General features: G+C 36.2%; 1 protein-coding gene across 8 annotated transcripts in view; it reads right to left on the reverse strand.

Annotated features, from left to right (window-relative positions):
- LOC128238243 (trithorax group protein osa-like) overlaps nucleotides 1-20,593 on the reverse strand; it is a 37,086-nt gene extending 16,493 nt beyond the window's left edge. For 6 of the 8 annotated variants that reach the window (XM_052953938.1, XM_052953939.1, XM_052953936.1 and 3 more), the window contains exons 1-6: nucleotides 19,573-20,593; nucleotides 14,919-15,290; nucleotides 7,291-7,408; nucleotides 2,519-2,599; nucleotides 2,106-2,171; nucleotides 271-1,392 (exon numbers count right to left, since the gene is read on the reverse strand). In XM_052953938.1, coding sequence (XP_052809898.1) covers nucleotides 271-1,392; nucleotides 2,106-2,171; nucleotides 2,519-2,599; nucleotides 7,291-7,408; nucleotides 14,919-15,290; nucleotides 19,573-20,127 — 2,314 coding nt within the window. In that variant the 5' untranslated portion in view covers nucleotides 20,128-20,593. Of the gene's footprint in view, nucleotides 1-270; nucleotides 1,393-2,105; nucleotides 2,172-2,518; nucleotides 2,600-7,290; nucleotides 7,409-11,814; nucleotides 11,970-14,918; nucleotides 15,291-19,572 lie in introns of those variants that run through there. The other 2 variants (XM_052953941.1, XM_052953940.1) reach the window with 2 other exon arrangements.
- Nucleotides 20,594-23,068: the final 2,475 nt, after the last annotated feature.

The following is a 23,068-nucleotide window of genomic DNA, read 5'->3' on the forward strand; positions in this document are numbered from 1 at the left end:
TCAACAACATGGGATAGACAGACTTGTGCATGGTATTTTTGCACATACATGTTCATGATGTTATTGCACATATATGTTCATTGTATTATTTCAAATAAATGTTGACTGTATTATTGCACATGTAAAGTTTAAAAAACAACAACATTACCTTCACTGGTGCACAAAGCATTAGTAAGTAGCATTTAAAATGACAAAAAATTGTTTCTATTGATAATCAAGGTATCTGAATAGTCTACAATATATTTTTTTTATCTAATTTAAAGGCTTTACCAGCATTCGCTGTAGTTCTCATTGGTAGCTGATTTGCGTCACTGGGTGCCCCTACAGTGGAGGAGGTACCATTGTCTGTGTTGTGTGAGGTAGGACCGTGGGCAGGGCTGCTGTTTTGGGATCCCTGGGCTGGTTGCTGACCCTCGGTCATCAGTGGTCCCATGCTGGATGAGTCATTCGAGTGAGATCCTGTATCCGAGAGCGTAGAAGCCGGAGTGGACGAGGGACGAGCACCCTGGGAATTCCCGTCACTCATGCCAGGGCTTGGCATCGGCATGTTCGGAGAAGCTATTGAATTGTGTTGTAAATTGTTTGGAACTGATGGAGGTCCACTGCTATTTGAGTTTGCATTTGAAGATTTCGACTTGGTGGATTTTGACTTAGGTAAAGGCTGTTCTGCACTATAGTTACTGACACTGTTAGAATTATTATGCATTTTCCCGACAGGCATACTAGGAGGCACTGGAGACACAGAGTTCTGTGGATGCGGAGGCATGTTCATTCCACTGGGGTTATACCCCATGGGATTCATTTGGTTCATATGACTGAGAGGGCTCATGGACTGAGGTGGCATGTTATGTGGAGGCTGGCCGGGCATTGGCATGCCAGGGGCAGCGTTGTAGCCCATCCGAGAGGGGGGCTGGCTGGGGTTCATCTGTCTGGTCGGCGTGACTGGGGTGGGGGGTTGCTGTGATCTCGCAGCTGCATTAGCAGCGGCCATTGCCGCCTGGGCAGCAGCCTGAGCACCTTTGATCGGAGTGGCACCTGGAGTTTGAGGTCCAGGCATAGGTCCATTTGAACCACTCTGAGAATTCATATTTCCCTGTGGTCCGTTAGCACTAGGCCCAGAATTGGGCATTCCATTTGGCCCTTGAGGAGGCCCACCTTGAGCATTTTGTCCTGGGCCACCATAACTGCCGTACTGATTATTCATGCCCATCATATTCCCTTGGTACATGTTGCTGTAGTTGCCCCTACTCATGCCAGCAGGACCTCCCGGCATGTTGTTATACATTGGCTGACCCCCAGGGCCCATCTGGCCCGCCATGCTGGGGCCATTGTACATATTTCCTGTGGGATAGTTTCCCATCCCAGGTCCCGGTTGGCGCATTGGGTAGTTGCCTAAGATAAATAAGGCAATATTATTCATCACATACTTAGGAGACAGCATTCTTTTTCCCAGTAAATATCAATAGGATTCTTTAGAAGTATAGAGGTATGCTTGGTTGTTATATGAAATAGACTCAACTATCCTGACACAAGTAATTTTTTCTGACCAATTGGGGACAAAGCATGTTCTGTTTAAGCAAATGTGGCAAAGTATTTCCCAATTTTTATTTTGGAATGTATTCTTTTTATTTAGAAAAATTGGACCCCAAACCATTTTGAATGGAAGGGTTTGTTTATCAAAAAGAACAAACTAAATCACATTCTTTACTGTCTTTTTTAAAGCATTTGGTTCATTCTTTGGCAAAACTTGAATTACAAGCTGATTTTTTCCCCATCAGAAAGGCCCTAACCCCCCAAAATGGCGAAAAAACAACACTTCATACAAACCAAATATTGCCTACATGTTTAAATAACTTGCTACTTCAATTCAGAAAGAATAGGCTTGCCACCCACTCATCAGGCAAGACACAAACTCACAAAATAATGCATTTAGATATGGCTAGTTTAAATAGACTGTCCCAAAATGTGACATATATTGTCCCAAAATGTGACATATATTTTCAAGAACACAATTGCCTTAATCATGATTTTCGCTGTTATTAAAACTTATTTGTTATTAAAAAAACAATTTTGGAAGAAGAATGTGAGAGTTGCCCAATACTGACCTGGGTTGTAGCCTGCCCCCATCTGACCAGGGCCCATTGGGGGCGGCATCATTTGCTGATTGTAACCTGAATACACACAACAAGTATTACATGCCCAATTCTTGTCATATCATGAGGAAGGATGTTTATATCGACACTTGAACATATAAAATGATAATGTGATAGATTTGACAGGTTAAACACCAAGTATTAATGTATTGATGACATGTGAACAACCTTCTACTTAAACTTGTACAATCATTCAATTTACAGAAAAAAACTACTTAGGCTGGCAGAATTTGCTGAGGCTGTTTATTCCCTGTCAGATCTAAAACAAAAATAACCGGATAGAATCCTTCAATAGGATACATAGAACTAAAATGCTGTACACAAAATTTGACACAAGTTCTCCAAGGCTATGTAATGAGACATACCTGACGCTGACATTGGTGAATGACTCATACGCTGGTTGCCATCTTGCTGTGAGGGAGGGCGAGGGGGCATAGGACTAGCACCTAGATCATAAAATGAGCTTATATATCAAACTGGCATACCAAGAAGTGCTCCAGCCAGGATTTGAAAAGGGCAGGGTGGAATTTTGAAAAGGGCAAGCTACATGAGTCGTGTAGGGGTTATTTGGGTGGTTGTGGGAGGGGTCCACCCCTGTCACAAGGTTTTTTTTTGTTGTTGTTTTTTTTTTGGGGGGGGGGGGGGGTCTCACCATAGAATTTGCTTGTTTTCATACTCAATTTAAATCATTTTCCATGATTTTCAGACTTGAACAAAATGGGTCTTTTTCTCAAAATTAAGAAGGGTGTGTTTTAATATCAAAATTTAAATTTGTCTTATTGTCTGTGGTATAGTGTGATTGTACTTGTCTGGAGTCTTCTTTAGTGCAATGTAACATATTTCTCTTTAAAATCATGTAAAATGAAGAAAAAAACAAAGACAGTTAAACCTTAGAAGCAATCAAATGAATAAATACACAAAAAACAAATATTTAAGGGACGAATCTTAATTTGGTACGTTCAGGATTGGGTACGAATGTTACATTCAGCCTGGCTGTTATTTAATTGTCTTTGGTAAAATAATGTTTAATATGCTGATGTTTTAGAATAAAATGACAATAAAAATCTCTGCCCTTGCTTAAAAATCACTTATAAAACATAGAACATTGATAAAATAACTCCGAAATTCGTTTTGACAAAATGGCGGTTTCTGCAAATTTTGAAAAGATCGTGGACATGATAGGTAAACACTTCATAAAGCATCAACATATTTTTGTGGGTTAAAAAGAAATTTTCATCATCAATATTTTACAAATAAACTTTCAAAACATTTACTGAAAATGTGATGTATTTGATTGTGTTAGCGCCACTTTTCCTGTGTTTATAAATCGGCAGTGACCGTCTGCTTCAAATCAACACTGTTTAAAATGAGTCTCGTCTGTACAATACAATTAACAATTATTTTAAAATATTTAATTGTGCTGACAACATTTTTCACCATCCCCTGACATTTTCTATCGCATTTTACGAACTTTCATCATTGAATAAACGAGTTCTCAATGTATATTCTGATTGGCTGGTATTCAATAGCACCGCCTCCTGCCGATGTTCCCTATTTGGCTTTTCTTAATTATCGGATTAAAAGATGACCAGTTATGAATACACAGCTCGTCTGCTCACTACACAAATACACAATTAGCTGTCATATGACTTGGACAAGGCACATGGGAAGATGAAAGGGCAGTACGGCATATTTTAAGCAGTCGGCAATTGGGCAGCAAGTTTACACCTAGCGGGAAACACTATTATCACAAGTATTACGTAATTTGTATCAATTATGACAGCAGCTGCCCATCTTTAATAATGATTTCAATAGTAAAAAGGGCACTAACGGGATAATTGGAGCTAATAGAGCATTTGTGAAAAGGGCACTACTCAAAAAGGGGGCAGGGCGGTAAGAAAAGGGGCACAGGCGCTACGCCATTGAAAAACGGGCTAGCTGGAGCACTGCCAAGTATGTATCTCCTTAATTAACAATTGAAAGCCAAAGAAAATGACCATCTTATTTTATGTTTCTGAGATAAAAACTACCATATGATATCAATTACAATCTGTCATCAAGATTAGATTTCTTGATGAATAAGCTTAAATTAATACTACAAATGTAAAAAATATTCATCAAACCCCGCTATATAAACTTCAGTATTTGAGCAATCCCAGAAATAATTTTACCAGATCAGGGCTGGTGCTAATTTCCACCACTGCATAATATGAGCAGATGAATTAGAAACATTTTCTTCAATGATTACGGTAACAGTTTTATGCCTGTTTAAATCACAATAATAATAATGATCTGCCAATCAACAGCTTTGAATGCATTTGCAACCTAAAATAATAATCAAGGTGCACTTTACTGCACACTACAGACTCTTATGATATATACCTGTCTACAAAGATTAATAGATCACTACTCAATATTCAGTTGAGATTTACCAGACATTCATAGCAGTTTACCTGTAATCTTTGCCCACTGGGAAAGCAACAATAAAAGTGCAGATTACACTGATCTTTATTACTTAGGATAGAATGACCCAGTAATCACTTATCTTGCTAGCTGTCAATGTTGACATAGATCTCTTTTACATGCACTTAGCTTAAACAGGTGTCAATGACTTTCATGACCTGATCTCTGTGCCAATTACTGGCTATAATTAGAACAATACAACATTCCTCAGTAGGAAATAAAATACTTTAAAATGTAGGCCAGGTTTTCCCCTCTGCTAATATTAGATTGCTAGACAATAGCTGGCTGAATGCTCCACACTGATGTTTTACATGGAAGCTATTGTCAACAGACTCATGAATAGGACCGCAAACATTAATCTTAAGAAATAACGCAAGATAAACATTGTCCCTGGGGGACTATTTTCTTTTAACTTTTTGACCTCATGCATGCCTCATTATTGCAATCTCAGTTACATCAATAAAATGTCTCTATTGGGTTTTCCCCAGATGTCAATGATGCACTTACTGCTATTAACTAGGCCATGAAATGTTTCATACTTGTCATGATATAATTACCATACTTCTGTGGACTGGAAATTTATTTACTTGTTAATGATGGATTAAGGTATACAGAAGCACATTGATAAATCCAATTTAATGGTGCTATACAGATAATAATTTCTTTTCACCAAGTTAAAATGTTATTTGGAGAGAAAAAAATATTTCGGTATAGGTAACACAGGCTGTGATTGTTAGACAGGTAATAAAGAAACACTTAATATCATTTAAAGACAAAACACTCATAATTTAAATAATTATTCTTAAATGTTGATTCTTCCAAAAAATGATAATGGCAAACTCACATTAGATACAACCATGATAAGTCGAAGGGATGACAAGTAATTACTATAAAAACAGTTTCTGGTCTTTTTGAAAACCACCAAATTTAAGCAATTGTTCTGTCCAAAATCCTAATGTGCCAACTTGCTTCAATAATGCTGTCAATCACAGGGATTTTAGTCCCAGACTGGTTTATAATTGTGATCTCTCTGAGAAGACAGATAACCAGTCTCCTGAGAATTTTCCCACAATGCCAAACTCATTCATTCATAAAATCTATTACCCCATCAACATCAATCAACCAGTCCATTTACTACTTGTTACTCTTCTATTTACTACAATACCAGTGACATATCTTCAAATCATTATATTTGTATCAGTTTACACAGGGTTGACTTTAAATGCAATGGTGTCACATTTCAAAACGTTACTTGTATTAAAATAATTTGCAAGACAAATGAAAGTTGTATAAGAATATTTGCTGACTTATCAATAATTGAAGACAAATTTGTCATTGTAAACAAGATACAAAACTTTTATCAGTAAAATTTCATCTAACAAAAGGTTGTAATTGTTTTATTTTGATCCAACACAAATTGTGCTTCAATGGGATATCTTCCAAGCTCATTTGATTTATTTTCCATGACAGTTTCTGGGCAACATGGGACCTAATTTCAGCCCAATTCCCATTTGAATAAAGAATTGGAGGATTTTTTGGTAGAGAAAAAATGGACCCAAACAATGACTTGGCATAGAAGACTTGGTATATTCTTGCAGAAACAAACCTTATCACATGCTTGATCCTATCCTGACTATTTTTTAAAACATTCTTGTTCAGTTTTATGCGTAATTGGAATTCACAATTTTAGACATAATGACACACTTTTCCAAATCAAAAAGGCCTCAAACCACTCTCCAACAGTGGAGCAAAAACACTGCATGAAAAAATACATTTCTAAATTATCCTCAATGATTAAATTTAAATCACACCAGAATAAATAACTGTAAAGCATCGAAACCAACAATTACACAGGGGCTGGACAGGATAAACAAGAAAAGAAGTTTCCCTACATTTTAAAGCTTTGAGCTTAGCAAGAAGTTTTCCTTCAATGTCCAACTTTTCCCTAGTTTGCGCTGACAAATGAGTTTCCCTGCACAGTCAAACTTCTCCCAATTTTGAGCAGAGGTAGCTGAGGGTGAAGTCAACCAGAACTGTCAGAGTTGACCCTATTTTGAGCTGAGGGCTCAGTCTCCCTGCACTGTCAAGCTTCCCCCTATTTTAAGCTGATGGAGTAGTCTCCCTGTAATGTCAAACTTCTCCCTATTTTGAGCTGAGGGGGAAGTTTCCCTGCACTGTCAAACTCCTCCCCATTTTAGATGAGGGAGAAATCTTCCTGCAGTGTCAAACTTCTCCCTACTTTGAGCTGAGAAGTCTCCCTGCACTGTCAAACTTCTACCAACTTTTGAGCTGAGAAAGAATTCTCCCTGCACTGTCAAACTTCTCCGAAATTTGAGCTGAGGAAGAAGTCTCCCTGCACTATCAAACTTCTCCCCATTTTAGCTGAGGGAGAAATCTTTCTGCACTGTCAAACTTCTCCCTACTTTGAGCTGAGAAGTCTCCCTGCACTGTCAAACTTCTACCAAATTTTGAGCTGAGGAAGAAGTCTCCCTGCATTGTCAAACTTTTCCCTATTTTGAGCTGAGGAATAAGTTTTTATCTTGTGATATGGACTATCAAAAGAACCATAGAACAAGTTTAAGATAAGACATTTACCACCTTTTTTTTTAAGTCTAGCTTGATTTCATGAAGCGACAAGTTATTATATTAAAAGAAGTCATTTATGCTCACATACCTGACAATGAGGCTGGAGTGTTTGACCTTGACCCTACAGATCCCGGTGAGGTCTCGGGTCGTGAAGAGTCGCGCATCGAAGTTGCCTCCCCTCTTACATCTTCAAAACTCGAGGACTCCTACAAGCAAAACAACATCATCTTAAATGCATGGTATATCATAACGTCTATTGATTTATTAAACAAAGAATTACAACAAACATAAGTATGCACTTGTATGGTATAAGCTTTAAAGTTATGGAAGGGTGGTGCACCTTTTAAGGTCGCACCCTTCTTCCCTCATGGAGACAAGCATGTACACTCTCCTGCCCTTCTATACCTAAATTCTTTATATTATCTATCATTTAATTTGTTTTGATTAAATCTTAAAATATGATTTTAAATTCACACACACTTGACATGTTTGGCACTTGCCACTTTTACTTTAATTCAGCACATTTTCTGTGAAATGTTCGAAATCTTCTAAGCAAAAACAATGTCCCCATTTCTTAATAGCACCTTGTCCTTTTTCTGAAGCACCCTGTCCTTTTTCTGAAGCACCCTGTCCTTTTTCTGAAGCACCCTGTCCTTTTTAAAAGCTTGCTTTAACCCTAGTGCATGAATGTTACATACAAAAACTCCAGAGTATGACTATGCAATGGCTGTGTTAATATTCTTACATGGACTTTCAATTTTTTTTTAAAAAGAGCAATATGACAAAGACATCAATTAGCGATACTAGAATTTAAACCAACTACCAATGAGATCACAAGACATTTTGCTATGCTTGGCCATGCCATTTTAATACTTGAATTTAAGAATAATTTTGATATGTAATAGCCTTCTTGAAAGCTGCAGTTCTCTCCCCTATCTGTGAAACCAGCAATCTCAATGCTATAACTCGCAACTTAAACATTTTATACACTATGTCTAGATATGGTAAATAATCTACCTTACACTCAAGCGAAAATGATTTCTTACTAACTTGAGCTGTTCAGACAAACTGTTTTTGTGATGAATAATTCATCTTATAATACTTGTGTGTTGTGTACTTCACTTGAATCCTGTTGGAAGACAATGTCAAATAAGATTTAAAAGTCCTTTTTTCTTTTTCACTAATATGATTTCAATAATACTGTCCATTGTTAACACATTACTTATTAAAGTAAATAAATGTTAACAAAAGTTTCCCTTACAGGTAATGAGCAATAACAAATTGACCTTACATGACTTAATGACTAGTGTCAAACAAAGTTCATTTACAACTGCACATAATTATTTTGCTGTAATCAGTATGATTTATTTACTCTATTTTGATTTAAGGATTTGGCTGAAGTAGTAGTGACTCACAATCATTTTTGGGGTCAGCAGTCAAATATTCTATTTCATTCAAAGCTTTATTTTTAGTACCAAAATAATTATATTGGGCGCAGGAATATATTGAATATTTAGTTGAAAAAAACTATAGGTAATATAAAGTAATTGTCACTTCAGTTAAACTACTAACCCACAAAAAGAAATTGTAAAATTGACTGCAATATCATATCGAATACAGGGCCCAGACAACAACAAAAACATGTGCTTGGTATTTAACCAATGATTATTTATGTTTGTGTGTAGGTTATAGATGGTGCATTACTAACTAAACACATTCATTCTAAGGACAAAAAACACAGCTTATTGTGGATTAATTGCACCTTTTTTGTTGTTATATACCTTTAAAAATTAAAGCTACACCACAAAGAGTTCCACTCCACTTGCATAGAAAAAAACATTTAAGACCAATTTATGGGCCATAACTCTTAAGAATGAGAAGCCAATCTTTAGTTATAAAATTCATTTGATATCTCATAACAATATTGTGACCAAATTATCAAGATTAGACAATTATCGTTCTGTTGAACAGGAACAGAGAAGTGATTTGACATTTCAAGGGACATAACTATTAATGCACCAGTCAATTGTAACCACACACACCCCCCAGGTATACCGTGGATAGCGGGGGAAATGGGCCGTGATTTTACCTTTCAGGTGACCCCGCAGTGCTGTGTGAATGCCGTGGTTTTGTCTTCGCGCGAAATATTGCAGGGAATGGGCCTTACCTAGGGTCCCTTAGGTGGGGGGGCATTTGGCGGGGATTTTAACAACAGTTCGTCTCCGCAGGGCAGATATTTTACCCAAGGTTGACTGGACTGAAAGTCAAAGTCCCCGCTATTCCCCGACCGGGGGGGGGGGGGGGGGGGGGTTACAATTGACTGGTGCATAAGGCATTCTGGCTAGTATCAAACCTAGTATGAAATTGTTTGTCTATACACTTTTGTGACCAAGTCTGGTGAAGATTTGTTAAACAAGAGAGAATACAAGTTTGTAATCCAAGGGCTGTACCACTGGAGTGCCAAAGGCAATCAGAATGATTATTAAACATGCATCATGAATGTGACTACATTTGGTAAAGAAGGGACAAGAAATAAAACTGTATTAAGCAGACAGATTATTTGGCAAGATTGCAATGCCTGTGGAGGAGTAAGGAGTGTCTAAGGAGCCCAAGGAGATAGCCCTTGCTTTTAAACTCCTCCGAGATAGCATGCTTGTAAACATTGATACCAATTTTGATGTTCATTGGCTAAACATTGCCAAGTTACAAGGGGAAATTGGCATGAGACTGAACCACTCTGATTTGAAAATTTGTTACTGTTCAAGCATGAAAACAATGATCAAACAGCATAAATTTACTTTAAGTAATTGATTAATATATATCACTTGCTTTTATACCTTAAATATATTGTAGTATTTCAGCATTTCACTTGCTTTTTATATCTTAAACAACTGTAAAATTTTAGTCTTCTAAATGTTTAACATTCACACATACAAATTCCAAATTCAACAACTTTTGGTTATCAATGTGGTTGAAATTGGCACAAGATCCCAAACCTTGCACGGGTAAAATGCGTTCCAGGCTGGCTAAAATTCTTGATTTTATATAGCAGAACTTGTTCAAAAATTGATTTCAAGCAATAAAATAAGTAATCTGGATTCTTCATACAAAAGTCTAATTTCAAGGACTGTGATACCAAAATGGTCAAGAAAATACCTGAGAATATTTATCTAAAACTATGAGGGCAATTCTGCAAACAGTATCTTGGCAGTAAGACATGTAGGACTTGTTTGACCTCTCAGATCAATATAAGCAATGAAAGGGAAACAACTCTGGTCTCACTGTTGGTGAGCAATATGACACAAAATACCAGGTTCACATGCTGATTTAACTAAATGAACAATCTTCGTGTTGGATGATTTATTTTATGAATAATATAATTATCACATCAAATTCTCACAGACATGCATATGTTTATGCCATAAAACACTATCTTGATCTAAATGTTCAATGGCAATGGGCAGTAACTCTACTCACATTACAACCTGATGTATAACTCCATGTAGACAACTTTATGTTCAGTTTGACTTAATGCGCTTAAGCGCCTGTTAAGTTTTAGATCTTGTGGAAAAATATTTTTGAAGATATTTTTTGTGTACCATGAAGTTGTAGATACTTGGAGCTCAAATTTCACAAAGTGTAAGCCTCAAGGGCTATAATTTGGCTGCACAACGTCACATGCTGAGCAACATAATGGAGGATTCTAGATCAAATACTTATAAAGACATATGTGGAACAATCGCATCAGTCCTTTAGGCTACATACACAAAGAGATGTATTCATTTCTTACCATATTTAACTCTGGTACTACCAATACTGACTTAACCTGGACACAAAACTCATGGTGCACAACCATGCATGCTGAACAACATACCTACCAACTTCCAGAAGTACAGATCAACATGTGGCACAAGGCTTTTGAATTTGCATAAGCCTTATGAATTTACAGACAATTTAAATCAGCAGTCCTTAGCAAGCACCACCCTATCTTGCATTTACAATTTGGATCAAAAGTGTTGTTTTTTCTGTAAATGCTTGAAACCATAAATCAAACAATAAAGGTATCCTACCCAGATGCTAATATAATTATGTCACTGTTGTCAGACATTAAAGGCATTTTAATTGAATCTTAAATATAATACACAAAATATGTGTTGTAATTGTGTTTGTTTACACAAGTTATCAGCAATACAGAAACAAACCATCAGGAAATAATTTAGACCCATAATAAGTTAATTTTCCTTTTAACACAAGAACATTACATTGTTTCAATATGACCACAATACAGTGAAAGTAAAGTAAGAATGTAAACAAAGGGTGTCAAGTTCAGAGCAATCACTGGTGTAAAAACAGCAAATATATATTACTGCTAGATTTTTAAGTATCCTACAACTTTTATTAAATAAAACTTAAATAAACATTCTTAAATTTCATCAAATATATAATTAAGCATTGAATCTTTTTTGTCTTTCTTTATTTTCAAATAAAGTACTATTATCTCAGAAAAAAATCCCTAATTAAACTTTAATTGATTTCCATGATACGCCAATCAATGACAAAGCCTGCACGCCAGCCAGTGAGAAATCTTATTACAATATTCATCATACTTTACCCATTGATTTAATCCAACAGTCAGGATAGTTCACAATATAAGCTATTGAGAGAGAACAGATTTTACCTGTATAACATACAAAGGCTATATGTATAAAAGCTTGAACTAAAACTCCCTCTTTCTCTATACATTTACATTAAACTTGCCTCAATACTTGTGTGGCTAAAAATAACCTAAGGAAGGGAAGATGGGCCATACCAAGTGGAAATTCAGACAAAACTCATCATAAAAGGACCCTCACACCTGAACTTCTTTCTGAAAGTTCAACTCAACTCCTTAGGAAGAAGATCTCATAACTAAATCAACTTGATATTGACTCTAGACACATAGTAGATATAGCAAATAAAACATCAGTGGCAAATCCCAACCCTGTAAAAGCAAGTAGACTGGTCCTAGATTTCATAGCTGTATAGAGTGAAGTAGTGGCTGGTTCAATAAACACACAGCCACAAAGCAAACTACCGACTGGGCCCATTTATCAACTCTTGTCAATTATTACTGGCCAGGCTCAAACACTGCATTTGCGATATTAGCGAATAATTGCTTCTACTGTTGAAGAAATAAGTTTGAAATCTTTTCCTTTTACAAGGAAATTCTATCTCAAATATATTCTGCAAGCTAAGCTTGTAAAGTCATAACAATTTCTCACAACACATAGATCAAGGGAAATACTTAAATTCAATACTGAAGGTAATAAGACCAACAAAAAGGTTTAAAATTTCCCGGGTTTTCATCTATATAAAAGCTTTATAATTTGCCTCAATTTCAAGTTATTTCAATAGAACCTAGCCTGTGCTGAAGAGTGGCTATATCAATGCACCTCTTCACAAGCATTTCCAATATTGGAGGCCTTCATGGGGGCAAAGAATTCAAATGAACTTTTCCTTTCTCTACTAAATCTTCCTTGAACCCCTCCAAATCCATACCAATAACATCTTAGTTATTTTTTTCAGGAATATTTTTCAGTATCATAGGTAGAATTACTTTCAGCGGCAGCATTAGCCCTGACAAATACTTCTGTAGCCTATCTGTGCCCCAGCCTACTGTTATAAGAAAGAAAATCAATACTCCCCTAGCTTTGAATTTGCTAGCTGACTGCCATAGATTGTGTGTTAGATTATTGACTAGGCCTAGCACAGGAGATTGTTCAACCTTCAAGCTTTTACAGGCGTAGATTACTTTTATCTAAGGATCACTGTATTCCGCTTGCTACAAACATTTTATCGATAACAGGTCCACAACGGAGAAAATTGCCCTGAGGGTTGAATTACTTCCCTTTGCAAAATAATTAGAAACATTCTTTGTGTAAGTATTTTACAAAGATTTTGTTGAACCAATATCACTATTAACTGAATTAGATTATTTCAATGCAATTCATTATTGAAACTACTCTTGTAACAGACAGATAAATCCATCCTTGAAGTAAAAGAAATATAAAATCAGATATAAATGGCAAATCAGATAATTAAAAAACAACAACATTATTAAGCGTTTCCATCGAAACTTTGATAATCCCAATATTAAATAAGAAACCCAAATGATCGCCAGTGTGGAGCATTTTTATGATTCTTCTACATAGAACAACATGGATAATCTAAATATAAGATTACTTAAGAAATGTCCTCCAAAAAATAACCATTGTTGCAATTTCTCAATTAAGTAAAACGTATTAAGCCCGCAATTTAATCTGAAAATGTGAACAAAAACATAGGAAACTTAATTTAACCAGAGTCGCGAAACCCAGAAGAATGATGCTAGTTCGCCAAGGGAGACAATTTGTACACTCTATGCGGTGTTCAAAACAACTTTATGTAAGCTGGACTAAAAACTTTGTAGTGAAAATTGTGAACCATTCAAAGAAAATTAAGAAAAGAACAGATGGGGTTTCCCCACCAATAATTGTGCCATATTATTATAACAGACCTCTAATTGAAAGTAGAAAGTCTCCTCAACCGACTGTGACAATCAGTCAAACCGAAAGTAGAAACAAAACACCTATATGCAAGACATTCCACTTGTATACATGCAAAACTCGCAACAAAACCTGAACAAAGGCTACACAACTAAACATTCCTATGCCGTGTGTCTGCTCTGCTTTGAATTTCATTTGCCAAGCGTATTCCAGATTTTTTATTTGAAAATTGTATCAAAAGTACTCATGAATAAAAACATTGACCAATGTACAAACATGTCAGTTTCTACAGACTAACAATGTGTAAATTGGTATTATGACACAAGTCAGTAAAAAGTGGCTATGTAATTCAGCTATTGAGTCTACATATTGCCATTTGTATCTTCGATATGTATACTTTGAAAATACTATATAAAGTGTAACACTTTATTTGGATCATCAGTTGAACTTTTGCTTTCTAGAATTTTCCTGTTACGTGAAATGCATTTTAGCCTTGCAAACATGCAGCCAACCATTCATAGGATAATGGACAATTCTGGTTTTAAATTTCAAAGTATTTTTCTAAACTTAGTTTATCTTGGTGCATGAAGATGCCTTTCGGACCTGAAAATGTTCCCTGCTCGTTTCAAAGGATAATGGCCATTTTAAAGATTTCTCCACACACACCTGAGCGAAAGACATACGGTAGTTTGATAAATACTTACTTGTTTGGATGGGATTCGGCTTGGCAACTGTTCAAGCAACATTTCAAGGGATATGGGACAACTCTGGTATCAAATTTTAAAGACATTTATATCAAACCAGGTTTGCCCTTGCCTGCACAGCCAGATTTCAGACTTCGAATATGTTAAAGCATCAGCTTTTCAAATAGAAGCCAATTCTTATTTCTCATTAAATGATTTTGAACTCATTTATGACATTAGTTTTATAAATGTTTCACATCATAAAACAGAATAGTGCTAGTGATAAATGTTGTTTTACAGTATACACATTTAGCAAATATGTTGCATTTGTTCAATTCTCACTAAATTTTCAAATAATTGACATTCCCCCCCCCCCCCTTTAATTGACCTTTAAATATGGTTTCAGAGGAGCACTTATCCTCATTTTCTAATGTTCTAACTCATTCCATTATAAAAATCATGTACCCAATTCCTTTAAATTGTAAATTCTATACATTTTGTTGACATACCTTTGGACTAGACAAGTGATTCAGCTGTGTGTTGTGGTGGCCAGCTGATGTTCCTGGTGGTGACAGTTGTGAGGGGGCTGATCTCTGAGAGGGGGCTGGGGAATGTTGTGCCAGCCTCTGTTGCCCTGGCGATGGCTGGGGTGGGGGTCTGTTTGGCCCCGGAGAGTGGTTTGGTGTCACTCTACTGGCGGGGGAGGGAGATGGAACAGGGCTGACCGGAAGATGCGGGGATGGTTGCGGGGTGGGGCGCTGTTGCTGAGGCAATGACCCAGGGGCTGGATTTGTTGGTAGTTGCTGTTGTTGATATGTTCCCTGGTTACTGAACTGGGCACCAGATGTCTGTTGTACGTATCCTTGGTTAAAAGGATGGTTCTGGAAACAACAATAAACTCATGTTACCTCTTATGAAAATTACTAAATGAGTAAATTTCAGTTCAGGGAGCCTTACATATACTATCATAACATAGAACAAATAATTGATGTCATCCCTAAAAGCTGTAAAAAGTCATACAGCGTATAAACAAAATGTTATCATCATCAATAACTGAATCAAGGAGCACAAATACAATAAGTTCACAAAAGAGGTCATTATCACCAGCAGTCAAGACATAAACAATATCTGCTCTACTATCTGATCTCCTTCAAAGAGGAGGATATAAATAGCCACAAATTTTCCCAGCTGGTGTCATAATGTTCAATTAAATGAATTATACCATGGCAAATGGAGGTCTGGGTTTTTCCACACAATATCAGTTAAGTAATCTATCACTTCAGAATGCAACTGGTACATGCTATCTATCTATAATCTGGATCAGAGGCAGCTTCATCAATAAGATGAGACAAACCAAAGTGTCTTCTAAGTTAACTTACAGTTAAGTATTCACATCCTGATGTTTAATTGCAATACTGAAATGGTACTTGAGTCAAGACAGTGGTAGGTGTAGTACACCTCATAACATGTATGTCTATGACAACAGAGCTCCAAGAAATGGTCAGTAAGAAAGTGTTTTTCCACATTAGACGGAGAGTGAAGGGGACCTTTTTATTAAGTGTCCTAGGAGTGGTTTCAGCAAATGTTTCAACCTGCAGTGTTTTTTCTTTACCTAAATGGGACTAAAATTGTGCCCCATTGACAATACCCAAAGAAACACTAGTTGTTCACATGAGTAAGAGCATAATTCATAATTCTGAAGGTAAGTATATTTTACATGATTTCTCTATGGACTTGCAAATTCCTTCCTATGCTCCCTGTAAGTGTACTTCAGCAAAGATTTCACAGTATTATAAAGCAATCTCATGAGCCCTTTCCCTTTAACTAGCGTTTTTTACATCTTGCATGTATCATAAACATCTTTATATTAATCTGGATATTCACATTTTAGTGTATGCTGTTGCAATTTTAGCAGCCCAATTCCCACATATGGGTGAGAACGTAGATTTTCAACAGTGCAGTTTCAATGTTGACTATCTGTCCATGGTATGACATCTCTACGATTCTTGATGAAACTGCCGGCCTCTGTTCTAATACCTTGAGTATATTTTGTACCTCCAAAGGATCTCTTTTCCAGAATGCTTTAATATCATAGTATTGTCAATTAAAGAAATACAACATTCTTACTGAGAAACTACAGGTGTTTAATTTGATAGCCACTGTATTTTGCTGGGATGCCAGATATTCCACATTTTGAGTTTCTAATTATCTTCTTTGCTCAGAAAATAATGTGTATCTATAAATAAAAAAAATAAAAACTGGCATCAATATTTAATGTTTAAATAAGGGGGGGGGGGGGGGGGGGGGGGGGGGGGGGGGTAATTCGTAAACTAAGAATTAAAAGTAGTTATAACACTTTCAAAATTTGAATTGAACACTGACCCTTGCAAGAGCCCCATAAAGGCTCTTTCTGCTGCACACCAAGAGCCTATTCTAACCTAGCACACTGCCCTTTTTCAATCCTGACTTGATCACTACCAGTGTGCTCTGCCAAGAAATGTTCACAGGCACATTAAATTTCCTAAACATGGACAAATCAGATGGGCAAATAAGAATTGGCATTTTATTTGCTTTCGATATGAAAGTAAATAATGTACAGCCAATCATACTGATTATGAAAATGGCTTGCATGAAAAAGGTCTGCACTGTTCACAATTTATTCCTTGATTTTGGCCAGAAACCGAACAAAATGACAGTGATAACTGAACAAATGTGCCCGCCTTCTGAATTTTATTACCGAAGAGTGTTATCATCTTTGTATCTTATTCTAGCAATTCAGACAAAAGCCATAATAATACTATTGTTTCCTAATTCTAATTGTCAAATGTCACACTGAGTTTTAATAAAGCAATGACAATAATGATTTCATTTTATAAGCTCATAGTGCTAACTCCATGTAGACAGTTTGGATGTACAGTAAATAAACGTGATTTGAATGATTTTGTCACTCGCCCACCTTTTCTGAAAATGGTCCCTTAATTATTCCAGGCCCCATGTCTATAATCCCTTGGCAGAACACTGGTAACAGTTCTCAATTCCAAAATTAAAATTGCAGACCAGTACCTATGAGACAACTTCATCATCCTGTACAATTCTATTTGGAGTTGCCGCCTTCAGAAACACATCCAAGGAACAGAATTAATATAATCCTCATCAAACCAACAAAGAATGACCTCTCATGAAATAACCGGTCTGAGACAATCAATACAAGTGTCTCTTACAATGAGGTCAAAATGCAGATAATTAACCCATGAAAATGAAGGCTGGGGAAAACCCAATTTTGAGTAAATAATGTCTTTACTAGCAAATATCTAGCAGGACAAGACGTCAAGCAAAAAGAAACCAATTACGATATGCTGAGCATCTACATGAACCAACACCTCATCAGTTAGACCTATAAAATGATAGATAAAGTACAGATTGTAGTACAAAGAAACATCATTAAATGGCCTTTTCACCCTTCTTGACTCAGACATAGTAAACCTATCAATCATTTCTCTTGACAGTCTGCCAGGGAAAGAAGCAGTCTATTTGTGTGACTGTTATTGTTATCTTAATCAGCTGTTTAAATCAGGATATATCTATAGTCAATTTCAAGTGTCAATCATTCATTGAAGATAATCCTCAAATATCATTTACTATGAACCTATTTAAACAAATACCTTTCAAAAATTGAATGATCAAAATACCATTGCACTTCACTTCAATTAAACAAACGCTGGGAGGGACACTGTTTCCTTCTGCAGCCAATTATAACAAATCATGAATCATGACATAGATTACAGTGCATTAACACAGCACACCTGTTATTAAAGATCATGCTGTTCTGTTTACATCACCTAGGGTCAAAATGAGGACAACATGAAAGCAAACTATTCATTAGCATAATGACCCAGTTTCTATTCAATTAATTGACACAAACTGGGAAATTTGATGATCTCAAAATAGAATTCACATGAAATGCGGAAATAATTTAATGATTTATTATGAAACTTGATGCATACATTGCAATACATACTATTGCATTTTCTTCACAGTGTACAAATGTGTTCAATTAATACTACAATATAATGCTCAGTCAGGTCCATTCTATTCAATTGGTGTCTGTTTCAAATATTTTAGCCATAAATGTGACATTAAAGTTCGTGTTCAGTTGCAATAATAGAATTCATGAAAAGTGAATACTAACACTGAAACCAGTGTCAAAGTTGAAGACAGAGTTGAAATGAAGTAATGAAACCAAGTTGGACATTTCAGACATGAGAAGTCTCATTTAATGACAAAAACTAAAGCACCAGACTCTACCTTCTTTCTTCCCTCCAGCTACCGGGAGTTACATAACATTGTTTTTGTAAAAGCGATTCACATCATATAATAATATTTATATTAATCAGGGTTGAATCCCTGGTAACACTGAAAAAAACACCAAGATAGTATTATTACTTCTTTGTTTAATTGAAATCAAGCAAAGCTAGATTTGATTCTGGTTTATTTTTTTAGATTTTTGTTTACCGTAATGCCACTTGAAGAATTAATAATATTTTATAAGATTCAAGAAATTCATTCAAACATCATTGCTACTGTCATAACATTGAAAACCAACTACTGCTGAATACTCTTGTTTCAATCAACATTCTGTGAAGGACTGGTACAACTTTTTAAATGTTCACTTCATTCTAATATATGTATAACTTCACTAACTTGGCTAAGCACATTGACAAACTAAACGAAATGCTCATGCTGCACAAAACAGGTAAAGGGGTAGATTTCATAACCTACTAGTATGTTTCGTATACTAATTGTTTTACTTAGCATTAGTTGCCTGTACACGTTTATATTCGTAAAGCATAATTATCTAAACATTAAAAAAAATTAATATCAAACATTCATGCAACAAAATGTTTATCAAATTTCAAGAACAAACGCCACCACAACAACTAACTAAACAGGTTATCAAAGCTGAACAGACTTCTTATTTTAAACTGCAGTTCTTTAGAATTCCAACAGAAATGTCAATATATGTTGGCCAAGTCAATAACAATGGAAAGGTGATTAATCAGTCAAACACTCTTCAGTGTCACACTCATGTCAATAAACGGATTTAAAAGGCGGGCAATATGAAACAGTATAGACAAACACAATGCATTGCCACATGTGTCTTACCTGGCCTCTGTATGAAGAGGAACCTGGCATAGACATCTGAGGGTAATTGCCCATCCCTCTTTGGTTTTGTTGAATCCAGCCTGCTGGAGGCATACTATAAGGTCCATTAGATGGCCCCATATCTGGCCCTTTCTGGGGTCCACTATAGCCTTCATAAGTATTAGAAAATCGCTGTTGGGAATTGGGATTTTGTAAGAGCTGATTTAAAGTAGGAGTAGGTCCGGATTGTTGCGATATGCTCTGACCGGACATCATTCTTTGTTGCCCAGGGTTGTACCCTTGCTGCCCAGGCATCAAGCCTATATTTTGAGACCCTGGTCGCATGCCTGGGCGCTGCTGACCCGTATAACCTCCCCTGTTGCCAGACGGTGAATACTGCCCATATCCTTGACTGCCATACTCATTGCTCATGTTTTCCACATAACCCGGACGATTATGAGAACTATACTGTGACATCTGCATGTTGTCGGACATGCGCCCATACCCATCGTGGCCCGGTTCTCCTGGACCGGGCCCATAGCTGCTCATTTCTGGGCTCATGTATGAACCCTCCATAGTGAATGGTTAGCTAGCTTGCTCTGTATTCATTCGACCACCATCTTGGATCGTGGAATACAATAGTCAATAACGTTTCACACAACCAACTGCCCATATTAGTTAATATCTTCCATAACAAAGATTTCAGAAGGATTGGCTTGGACACTGAAGCAACCGAAAAAGGGTCCTGGTTAGCCCAGGTCCATGTACATACCTTGTTTCTCCGCAAGTTTTAGATCTTTCATGAACAATACAATCTCGATCCTACTCGTCGTATTCCGAAACCAACTATGACCTTTTCAGTGTTAAACTTAGCTAAATCAACGTCTAGAAATAATCCATAATGATTCAATTGGCTTTACTTCACACAAAATGTTTCAAAACAAGAGGCAATAGATACCTTGTGTCAAAAAAATAAACAGGGCTGGCAGCATGGTTTTACAATAAACACTTCTATCATTTGTACACTTGATAAGCGGGAACATCTCAGATGATCAGTGAAAAGAATTCATACGCATTGAAAACATCAACAACAATATTCTGTAGATTAAGTAATTCATACCCAGTTTTAAAAGGAACATCTAAGTGGGTAGATCGTGCAATAACATTTTTATCTTATCATATTTTTTTACTCATTGTTTGCTTGCGCCGAATCAGGATTTATTTTGTGTAACCGTCCACTCGCGGAGGAATATCTACTCGAAGGTGTGATGCGTCCTCTGCATTCCTTTCAACTTTGCCGAACCAATTAGCCCCACAGGAGTAGCCCCCCTTCCCTTTAAATTATTTACGTTTTCGACAAGGATATCACTAAGAGTGAGATATGCTCGCCGACGAGGTACAAAATCAAATGGAAAGCAAAGAATGTTGTTTTTTAGTTTCTTTTAAACTGATTCATACTTTCAATTTTATGACGGAGGATAACTCCGTATAGCCATATTATTTCTGTGTTTTCCTGTTTTATTATTAGAAGAATGTTTTAGGATGTAAGTAATGCATCATCTTTTTCTAAGCAAAAAGCTTTTGCTTTTCTGTAGTCTGGTTTTATTCCTATACTTGAAGTGAATGCTAATCAGTTCACCAAAGGTCTGACCGTGGTGATAATAGGATCTTTTATACCCATTTTTATCTATGCATCGTAATGCGTGATTTTTCTTCAGTGTCTTATTTTCTTTTCGTCTTATATATTTTTTAGAAAACGATTAGCGTTCACCTCCAGCATCTTATTTGTGTATATAGTAAAAATCTGTCCTATATGTTGAATTGCTTTGAAATAGCCGCTAAAAAAAATCTTATCACTTAAATATGTATTGCTGTTTGAATTACATGTTTTGTGTCTTACTGTTGCTTTTATTTAAATTTCACTTAATGCATTGGACCAGTATTTAAATCATAAATATGTTTTATCTTGTAATTTTTGATGTATCTGGTAATGAAGTCTATAATCTCATTATAACCTATGTTTTAACATTTTAATTAACATGTGATATTATGATCTTGAATATTTTCAGGACTTTTGTTTGTCTGTTATTGGATAATCTATTGTGTCGGAAAATAGCGTTGTTTATGTTTATCATAACCGACTTTAAATAAAGATTATCTTATCTTATCTTATCTTAACTTGATGATCCGAGAAGTATAGGCCAATGAGTGAGTACATTCGAACACGGATTATTTAATAGTTGTTCAAGTGTTGACGGTAGGTGTTTCAAAGATGGACCTATGAAGAAATATATATGTATTATTTTTTGTATCACACCATATATAGAAAATAAAAAGGCCAAATATCGATGTTATTAGAGAAAACATCTGAGTAGGGCTTCCCACAATTTCATTGAATTCAAGCCGGAAGTTGCTGAGAAATAGTCCGGACACGTATAGTGGGACGGACTGGTCCTATATCATACTAAGACAAAATATCGAGCCGGAACTTGCTGCGTATCTCCTCTTGTCTTGGCCAAGTTTAAGGAATGTTTGGCATGATAAACCCCTGCTGTGCATCTCCTGCTAATTGCACTGGTGTCACAGTTGGGGCCGATTTCCTGTTTATTCGTGTCATGATTGGCACAGCAGGATACTCAGACCAGAGATCTGATAAAAGGGATCAGGGCAAGTGGATTAAGATCAATAAACAAAAGTTGTGAACTGTACACAGTTGGGGGGGGGGGGGGCACTTATAGAAGGCTTAAACTAGGCCTTTAAGTTTTATTGAACACAAGCGGTTGGTTGCTGAGAATTCGCCCGGACATGAATAGTGGAACGGACGGATGGAGGTAGCGGCGAACATGCGCTCCTCCGAAATTGTTTGTGGGGCGTAAACATATGTATACTATTTGCATATATATATATATATATATATATATATATATATATATATATATATATATATATATATATATATATATATATATATATATATATTATTCCAAAATAAATACTTGTGTGAGCAGTGCTCGTGCACAGTGACCAAAATTTGTTTTGATGATTAATGTATAGATCACTGTGTGCTCGATTATTTGTAATTAGCCGGACTCTTTTTTATTTCAGCCCATACTTTAGTAGCATTTTCCGGTCATTCGGTTGCCGTGTAAATTATTCGTCGTTTAAAAACAGCGTTTACCTACTTCTGCCATCCAGAAAATCTCGTGCAAGTTTTGCCCCAAGTCAGCTTAAATAAAGACAACTGAAAAAAGGTGTTAAAATGTCATGTTTTGACATGTTCTGCTAAAGCAAATCATTCCAGAGTATATCTCAATACTTTCCACTTTGAAAACATGTCTTTTAAAAATTATATATTTAATAAAAAAAAGAACAATTACATACAAACAAATCATAAAAAGCCATGAGTATCGTTGTAATGTTTGTATAGCAATTCTAATAAACCTTTCCGCTGAAATTCCCACCAGCTGAGAGATTTGCTAAAATTCCCACTAGCTGAGAGATTTCTGGGGAAAAGTCT

This window comes from Mya arenaria, chromosome 6 (assembly GCF_026914265.1).
Source record: "Mya arenaria isolate MELC-2E11 chromosome 6, ASM2691426v1".
Classification (NCBI taxonomy): domain Eukaryota; kingdom Metazoa; phylum Mollusca; class Bivalvia; order Myida; family Myidae; genus Mya; species Mya arenaria.